Below are 10,296 nucleotides of genomic sequence, written 5' to 3'. Positions count from 1 at the left end.
GCTTATTAATATCGAATCAAATCTTCATGACTGACTTGATATCAACAGCTAAGTGACTTAATATTGACACGCAATCAATTCCCAAAAAATGTTATTGCATAATGATGCACTGCAGAAACACTAAATACATATAAATGAAAGAGAAAGGAAGCTATTGGTCCATAAAGCACGATATTTGATGAAGTTTGCAAATGGAGTGGGTATACTAAGCAGGCCTAAAAATGAGGGGAACTCTATGAGCCAGGAAGGTATTGAGATAGAAGACCTCCGAGGAAGTCTTCGTAAACTGGGTTTTTGTGACCCAATACTCATGACAGATGAGTCACGAGTCCGTAAAGACATTTTCCTAGGTGCAATGAGTGTCCAGTGGACAATTGTTCTTGTGAACCAGGTCATGAAAATTGACTCACTATTGATTTCCCAAAAATGTTATTACCTAAAACTCAAATATTCCAAATAAATTACACCATCTTAAAAATCTGATTTGACAAATTTCCATTTGCAGCTGCCATGTGAAAGATTGAAGCAATGAAATGATTAGAATTATAAATAAAACTTATACATCAGTTAAACAAAATGGTTGACAAGTTTGGAGCTTTTCTCCATATATGGTCCTATTTTAGTTTTGTGATACAACTTTATATCTTCGTTTGATTTGCATTCCTGCTAAAGCTTTTGCATTTGTTTGTACTGGCAAGCTTTGTAAATAACTTCCATTAGGGGACGTTGATCATCTGCAAAAGTCTCCAGTTCTTTCCGATGAATAGCCAACAACTGTACAGAAGAAAATTCTTTTTCCAGCTTTTCCTTTGCAAGCGCATTTGTCATTTTCAGATCTTCATTATAAGCTTGTAGGTGTTCTAGTTGAGCCTTCGCATTTCTGAGGTATTTTACAGTATCTGCTATGTCAACTGGAACATCTTCCATCTTTTCAATGGTTTTTGGATCATCAGTTTGCAATGGTATCCTGCCAAAAATATCTCCAACCAGAGTTTTCAAGAACTCCAAGGGGTTGGTAACCAAGCCTGCGAGCTGCCCAAACAAAATTCTTGGGTTTATTATTATGAAAAATGCTTGTGATGCATAGCAAAAGTAAATATATATATATAAATATTCAATACAAGGCTCATCAAATTAAGGTATTTGACAACTCAACATAGTCATATGTAGCTTTTCACCACATTAACTTATCCTACTGATTCATGAAGGTGATTGTGTGTGTGCTTGGTACGCCATTTGAACCTCATAGTGGGGGTCCTTCCCCAACAAGGAGGTTCGTCCATTTTTTCTGTTTCTAATGTGCAACGTCTCATCCTCAAAAACAAATGAGATTGTTGATAAGATCGAATTTAGTTAGAAATGAGTGAAGAGATTAGGATGCTGATTTTTCTAGATTCAAAAGTTAGCTAGTTGAAAGCAAACTGCTACCTCGTTTACAATATAAATGTACCAATGCCATGAATCAAACTGTAATACTTAATAATTAGCTCAGTTCAATGTAATGAATCTAAAATATATTCACGATATTGAGCACCTATCTGACAGTCATATCATGAAGAGAGCAGCAACAGAGAATTAAGAGAAAAAAGAGCAAGATTAGAAGACAAAGAAAAAGCAAAGATAATGGAAAGATGATCATCTTCTTCCCTATTAGAGAATGATAAAGCTTTGAGCACTCCCAGAGAAAAATGAGAAGTAGGAATACGAATAATCTCCTTTTTCTAGCATTCTTGACCAATGAGGCTTTGTTGCTCCAGGAGCGTATATAGGAGAAGTTGTTAACCCCGGAGAAGCTTTCAAAAGATAGGAACTACTGACATCCTATTATTCTGAGAAAATGTGATACACCTGCAACAAACAGAAGAAAATAGAAAAAATGGAAAGAAACAAGAAAAAATGAGAAAGAAATAACTAAAATTTATCAAGTGAAATCTATGTTACTGCTATGCGAACCTGCAACCCTGGAATCAGCTACAATTAATTTTCCATTTGAGTTCGGGTTCAGTTCATTGTGAACTCTGACAGGGATCTGCATTTGCATGATAGATTTGTCCAGGTATGTAAATATGTCAGGTTTTTTCCGTAGTAAAGATAGTAATTGCATTTTCCATTTCAGGCTCGTCTTTTCCCATTCATGCGTTCCAGATGATAAACATGTCAGCTCTCGGCACTGATCACTAACAATGGACATTCGGCCCTCCTTTTGTAGATTTGTAAGAATTCTTCTTGGTCTGTGTTTGATAAGTTGCAGCCTTGATGACTACATCTAATAGCAATGGAAGGTTTAAAAATACTTTTGGCGGGATTTGGTATCAAATTCATTTCTGTCTTTCTGTGAATTAGAATGGACCTTCATTCTTTTCAAATTCCAGAACATATTGAAGTTCATTACAAGTCCTATACCTAATAAACTAGGAAAAAGTCTTCATAATCTGCGGCCCTTTTGTTTCTTCATGATTCTTATAGTGCATTATAATACCTCTCAGAACTCTAATTATTGGTCTTTAATGTCCAATGTATGTGAACTTTTGCTTTCTTAGATTCTCAGCCCTCACTCCGCCCCTGTCGATGGTTGAAGACTTTATGTTCTACGTGGGATATATTTTTATGGTTGTTTAGTTTATTATATTCATGTTATGTGATTATCTAAATTTAATTCCTTATTTTAGGCTAAAATATGGCCCCCAAAAAATAAATTGTCACAACAGCATCCTCAAACCGATACAAGTAACTTAGAATGAAATGGATAAAAATGATCAAGAATCAAGCTGGTCAATAAATATGCAGAGATCATGCAGATAGGTGGAAGTGAACATATACCGACAGAGGTTGACAAACGAATGGCTATGGCCTAAAATTACTTATAACAAAATCTTGTAGAGCTTTTCCCTACAATATGCAAAGCAAATTTTTTATTCTTAATATCATACTAAGTGCACATGAAGAGCGTGATATTGCTTGCCAAGAAAAGCATAATATTGCTTGCAAACAAGGACTCCAGACTTAGGTCCTTATCTCTTTCCTGGTATAGCCCGCAGCAGCTAAGTACATTTTGGGGTTTATCACTGCTTAAATCGTGGATAGTAAAACTTCTCCCTTGGCGTGTGCACATAATTTGATTGCTAATGCGTTGGTGAAATGCTGCCTGCTATATTAGTTCAGAACTGATATTGGAAGCTGCTTGTAATATGTAATGATGCTGCAAATTTAATTGCAGACTGATATATATAATGTCTGAGCATTATTTTCAGGTCTGATTTGCAATAAAGGTTAGCATGTTTTCTTGCTCTTATCCGCTATTAAGTAATGTGTTTTCATGTTTTGAAATGGTCATTCAATCTACAAACATCTTTCCTTAATTTTGAGCCAAAGCACAAGCAATATATAAACAGTTCCTTTCCAACTGAAAACAATACATTAAGTGTTCCAAGCAAATCTTGCAAAACTTTTTGACAAAATTACTCAATGAGAAAATGTTGAAAATTTGAGCAAGATTCCATAGGGGCTCTTACAGTGGAATCAGAGCTAAAGTTCCTACCGGCCTTTGGGTACTTTAAGAAATTGACTTCAGTTTGAAACATGGTAATAGAAGATAGGAAATGGTAGGAAATGGTTGGCAAGATTACTCCATGAAATAAGTAGGAAGTTCAGTATTCAGGTTCAACCAGAGGATGATGCTTTGAACACACTTAAGAAAGTAGAAGAATGTTTGATCCTTGTTGAGCAGTCACCTTCTGAATTGTTGCAGATAGCTCTTGTTCCTACAGTGACTTCTTTGGGTCAACGCAGGCGGTGAATCCCACATATGCTGAGATAAAATTGATGGTTACTTCAGGTTTGGGTGAGATCCCTATGATAATAAAACAATGAAAGAGGTAAATCAATTGATGATGGATTGTTTCCAGGAATTTGATTATATCAAAAGTTTTCACTATTCTAGAAAGGTTGCTATACTTAAAACATTTGCAGAAATCAGATTAAGTAACATTATGCAGGATTTGGGAATGAATGACTTGATCTATAGAATTTTTCACCTTTTCTTTTCTACAATTAGGAGAGAGAGCATGATGATAATGTTATTGCAGCCATGAAAACTATTATGGTATTGTCTATTAATGAGAATGACACTATATCTCCCAACCCATTTTATCTATGCTATTGGCTGTTTTGAAGCAAGAACAGCTTACTACTTCAGCTGCTTATGAGTTGTTCAATAGTGTGTACAAACAATGTGAAGAAAAGCTAAAACCTTACTTATATAATGAAGAGCAGGTGGAAGAAAAGGGATTCAAATCAGAATTTGTAGATGAAGAAAAAGCCTTACCTGACAAAACAGCAACCTGAATACACATTTAGAGCTATCTAGTGAAATGGTGACACTAGTACAAATGTTGGGATAGATGAGATCATTAATATACATTCAAATGATGGGCACATTGAAAACAAATATGTTGACATCCTTAAATCAGCTAATGCTGATGATTTCTTATCTCATTTTAGTGTTGACAACACAGGTGATTTTTGGTTCGACTCCGAAGCCAAACATATGGAGACAGATTTTCCACTGATTTGAGCACAAGGTGATGGGTCGATTTGTTGTTATAAGCTAGTGGAAAGTTAAAGTAGCCACAAGCAAATTTGTGGAGAAGTGATTGGAGGTCGTGGGCAACAAGAACACCTATTATCCTGAGCGCTTCCTCTCCCTTGCTTGCGTAAGAGATACTGCAGGTTCGTGACCCTAATCTATACCAATAAGGGGTCAATTGATGCATGGAGTTTTAAGGGCGTAAGCCCTATGCTGGGCGCATGGGGACAATTTTAGACTGCACAGGAACCCGTGGATGGTGCGAATTGATGAGTATGTGCCAGCAATTTGAAGTGTATGCATTATAATTGCTTGACATGAAAATAAGGGTGCTGGATGTGATGGGAGGAAGCTCCTTCATGCTGTGTGTGGAATTTCTCCTTTCATTGTATGGCGATCTAGCCAACATAAAGCAGCTGGAATATTATATCAGATTATTCATTGAGTTATATGTTGAAGAAGTATACGTTCAAAACTCATCATTATAGAAGGGTTTATTTCTACTACAGCAAAGATTTTCTTTGCAATTTTTATTCATGCTCCACATTGCTTCCTGCTGGAACGTGGAGATTATCTGAGTGCTAGGGCAGTGGAATCTCTGTTTCTATTCTAGCACTTCACAATCCATGTACTGAGTATTAAACTGAGGATCTCTCTCTGATTTCTGTCGCTACTATTAACTTACTTCGTTTCAAGCAGATGTTTTATTTGAGTTTGAGTTTCTTCTTATGTTATCAGCAATCGCTATCCTGTTCATATCATTGTTGCATGGTTAACTCACAATATCTTGATCAACTTACAATGAGACTTGAAATCCTTCAAACAAAAATATACCAAATTGCTTAATACATCTCTTCAAAACCAAAGCCCTACTTACAGTATAGACATATCAGTTTTTGGGAAGAACAAATCTGAAACACGGATATTGCAAACATAAACATCTCACATTACACAAGCTGTATGAAGAAATGTCGCAAATATTTGGGAGATACTAGTGGGGGATGTTATATCTGCAGTACCAATGATTATGGATTGCTGCATGTTGTGGTCTTCATTTTATTTCTGATCAGTTATTAACTTGAGTGATCGTGTGGCCAAACTCAAGTTTTTTGATGAGTACTTCGAAGTCTAGAGTTTCAGGAACACTAATATCTATTGTTTTGCATCAAAATTACAAAGGTTTATGACAGCAGTTATCATTTGTACTTGCAGAGATGTTCATTGAGATTAAATTTGAATCATTCCATACTGGTTATTTTGGTGATTTACAACTGTCATATAATCTGAGTTGTGTATTTAATCAATATTAATTTGTCTTGCTCTATGCAGTTCTCCCCCAAATTAAGTTTGAACTTGTAATTATTCTAGAAGTCTTGCTGCCAGAATCAGTTTCCATTTCCAATCATTTTCAAATATAGATTTTCTGATTACACTAAAATGTTTGCTGCCAGAATTAATATATCATTACTTCCAGTATTCGTAATTGTAATTACTTCCATTGTAAGTTGTGCGGCTTTCTGCCAACAACCATATTAATTCAGTCTTATTCATAACCCTTAACCATATACTCTCACCCTGTCCACACCAGGATCTTAGTGATCAAAACGTTTTAAGGTGTATGCATTTTCATTGTGAAAATTTTCAAAAATCACAAAATTCAGTTTGAGGACATTACAAAATATGATATTTGTAATGTATGTGTGTTCGATCCACTAATAAATCTGATTTTATCAAATTACAGAAAAATTATTCATTTCAGATTCAAAAATAATAAATTAAACACAAGATTTGAGTTTGCAAAAGAAACTAGAAAAGGAAAAAGATATAGTAAGAGAGATTATGTCTAGAAATGATTGTAGGAGATTATAATGTGAGCAGAACTTAATGAATGTCAGGAGAAGGTTGTGTATTGATTCTCATGCTAGTGATCTCTAGGGCACTCTAGTGTCTAGATCTCTAGGGCACTAGTGACATCTAGAAGCACATTGGTGACCTATAGGGGCGCCAGTGACCTTTGGGGTACACTGGTGACCTCTAGGGATGCTACTGACATCTGGGTCACATTGGTGAACTCTAGGGACGCTAGTGACCTGTTGGAGAAAAGGATATCAGATGTTTGACACTATTTATATTTTCTTGTACCTATCCAATTTGTTCTTGTAGTTGACAAAAGTAGCTGTGAAGATTGCAGAAAGATGGCATAAGTTGTAAGGAAGAACTATTTGGGCCTAGGGCACGTTTAAGAGCTTGCCTGTAAAGCCCTTATTTGGCATGTATTGGCATGGAATTTTGAGACCTTAAAGTGTAGTTTTTACAGCAATTATGGTGTGTGCAAGTACAACAATCGTATTTTCCAAAAATAATAGGTTTATGAAGGTGCTAAGTGATGAATGGAAGAGTGGATGGAAGATCCTTTCCAAAAATGGATTTTTCATAATAAACAAGCTGAGGACCAAGTGACCACTAAAAATGCATTAGGGTTAAGTTTTGCAAGGAGGATGACCATTGGAGGGATATAGGATTCAAAATGATTCAAAATGTCAAGGGACATCAGTGTTGGTGTGTTCGTGCAAGGAGTAAACAACAAAAGGGATCATTCGTAAGTGAAATGAGGTGTTCTTAGGTGTTTTGGACTCAAGAAGCGTCAAAATGGGTTCAAGTCATGTCTATTGGTGATGAACATCAAAAGAGACGCAAAACATGAATGGAAAAAAGGTGAAATATGCACTTTTTGACTCTACATGATCTAACAATCAAAGCGACTTTAACAATGGCTTAAAAATCAAAGAGGCCTTATATTTAAGAGGCATTAACTAATACTCCAAAAATACATTATTTTTCCACATAAGAAATAGCTCTATAAGTATACATAACATTAGAATCTGATAAAATTCAGTCCAAGGAAGTAAAATTGAGCCGCCTTATATCTGATGTAGCAATTACAAACTAGCTCTATAAGTATACATAACATTAGAATCTGATAAAATTCAGTCCAAGGAAGTAAAATTGAGCCGCCTTATATCTGATGTAGCAATTACAAACTACCTCAAAATGTCCCCATTACCTTCACTTGCATCGTAAGACTTTCATCAATTTTTTTCGGAGCTTCAATGTGGCCTTCCAGATTCTTGGCTTTCTTTCGGGAAGGCCTAGTATTTTGGTCTTCTTCAAGTTTATGCTTTGGATCTAGAAAGCCAATTTGTTGTGGCCATTAATACTCAATAAACCATCAACTGATTTTGAAACAAAAAAATGATATGTAGTTTACCAGGAAGTAGGATTGAAAATACCGTAATACCTGATTTTCCTCCTTCAATATATTGTTCCGCCATGCTTTGAACAGCTTGCTTATCCTCCTCACTTAGTTTGTCCCAACCAGACATTTTCTCCATTGGACTGGTCCACCAACCAATCTCCAAAAAACATTTGGCATGACGCCAAGCAGCCATTGTCCCATGATACCATGGATTATCTGGGTCGGCTGTGGTGGATATTCGTTCCTGCACCAATGAAAACAAAATATCACATGGCCAAAATACAATGAAGTGATGAAATATCATTCATGCAAATTGATTTTACTACACCCCATCCAACATCATTTGTAGTTTTCTTGTGCATATAGATAAAGGATTACATCTAGATAGAAAACAAAGAAAGAAAGAAAGGATCAAGATTACAAAGACAAAAGTTTAGAGAAGCAACAAGAACATAGAAGGTTAATTACAAAAAAAAATTAAGGAATTGAAAAAAAAAACAAATAACAAGGAAACCTTGGAAATAATAAAACACAAATTTTTCCACCAAGTTTCTTATTTTGACATGCTATGTGGTTTGGGTTTGTGTTTGAGGTGAACAAGGAAAATGTTTGGAACAAGTTAGTCACTAATAAAATTTCAGAAAAAAATCATGTTTAAAATCATAGAATATAATTTTATAAATCTCGAATTTTTAATAAGATACTAAAGTACTTATTACATTATTATTTAATTATATAAAATGTTTAAATATTTTTATAAACTTCAAATATTATATTTAAATTCAAAATTAAATTTAAAAAAAATTAAAACGGAATTATTTTTAAAAGGGGTTAACACTTTTGACCCAGACCTATGAACCAGTGAGGTCAGAAATGGAGGATATCATCCCAAATTTAAACATTCCACAATAACACCCGGTAGGTTTTGAACCTTTGATGGCAAGAACAACGCCACAACTTAACCATCACACCATGCCAATACTAGCAAAATTAAAATGGAAATTAAAACCTAAAATAAATTGCAAGGATTTAGTATGAAGTTATAAACTCAAAATTATCAACGTGTTTATTAATTTAAAATTATATTGGTATAGTTTTAGATTTTAAATTAAAATTATATTAACTCATTATATTAATGATTTTCAATCAATAGAATTTTATACTAAATGTTGAAACAGATTAAAATATACATTTAATAATTTTAAACGAAATATAATAACTTCTCAATTGCCAGATTTAATATAGATTAACTCTTTAGATTTAAGTTAATTATAGGCTATGTGTGCACAACATACGCTATGATGGTATGGGTCGACTCATGTTGGTTTAGTATTGATTACTCTTGGGGTGGGATAATAATACTTAAGACATAAGAATGAGAGTTGTAGGCAATCATAAACATCCTCTTTTAACTGTCAAGGAAGGGGAAGTACCTGCTTAGGAATTAAAGAGTGCAAACGTGTGGGTTTCAAGAGCACTTCGGAGGCAAAATTGAGCTATTCTTCTTGCTCAAAAATTGATAACTTGTACTATTTAAAGGTCAGCACCTACCAATCTTTAACTCTATTTTGATGTAAAAAGACATATTTTTGTTGTGATGACAAAGTTGAATTGAAGTATGATTAATAATTGCTAGTGTGCCTTTTTCTATCATTATTTCATGTGTATGAATGTTTATGAGACCATTGCAAAATTTGCAACCTGCAAATTAGAAACCCTTTCACATGCAAAACTATTAAAATTGGTTAGCATTCAGGGGTGGTTACTACAATGGTATCAGTACTAGTCTCTCCTGCCAGCTTGTCAAGTTGTGTAATTTAATTTCAGTAGCTTGAGATTCATCAGGATTTGACATTCAAGTTGTGGATCATGGCACCAAAGGGTGAAGAAGAGTTGGTCGATAAGCTTTTCAATGCAGGAGGTAAACTTGAGCACTTATATGAGCCAAAGAGTTCTACTCTGAAGGAAGCGGAGGATTGTTTGCACATGGCGGATCAGTCCCCTCTTAGGTAATACAAGCAGCCATGGTTCCAACAATGGTTTCTTTGGGTAAGAAGAAGTAGTTGAGAAGCAAAGATGATGATGTGAGATTGGTTACTACTTCTTGTTTGAGCAAAATTCTAAGAAATGTAGCTCCTAAAAGTCCATGCCAAGACAACAAATTGAAAGAGATTTTGGCTATTGTGGATAGTTTTGAGGATTTGGATGTTATCTCAAGTTCTCATTTTACTAGGAGAGTTACCATACTTGAGAAATTTGCAAACTCGGATTGGGTAACAACATCATGTTAGATTTGGGATTGGTGATTTGATTCACCAAATGTTTCACCATTTTTTTGCTACAACCAGAAAATATCATGGTGATAATGTTACTACAGCCATGCAAACCATTATGACTTTGGTTATTAACGAAAGTGATATTGTGCCACAATCACTTTTCTCTATTCTATCAACTA

General features: G+C 34.8%; 1 protein-coding gene across 1 annotated transcript in view; it reads right to left on the bottom strand.

Annotated features, from left to right (window-relative positions):
• Nucleotides 1-520: 520 nt before the first annotated feature.
• The window catches only part of LOC131067090 (poly [ADP-ribose] polymerase 1), a 62,026-nt gene continuing 52,250 nt past the window's right edge, over nt 521-10,296 (bottom strand). Inside the window, exons 4-6 of the mRNA XM_058002021.1 lie at nt 7,884-8,085; nt 7,650-7,771; nt 521-1,032 (exon numbers count right to left, since the gene is read on the bottom strand). Coding sequence (XP_057858004.1) covers nt 667-1,032; nt 7,650-7,771; nt 7,884-8,085 — 690 coding nt within the window. The 3' untranslated portion in view covers nt 521-666. The remainder of the gene's footprint in view (nt 1,033-7,649; nt 7,772-7,883; nt 8,086-10,296) is intronic.

This window comes from Cryptomeria japonica, chromosome 8 (genome assembly GCF_030272615.1).
Source record: "Cryptomeria japonica chromosome 8, Sugi_1.0, whole genome shotgun sequence".
Taxonomy (NCBI): Eukaryota; Viridiplantae; Streptophyta; class Pinopsida; order Cupressales; family Cupressaceae; genus Cryptomeria; species Cryptomeria japonica.
This window is presented reverse-complemented; position numbering and strand designations above follow the sequence as displayed.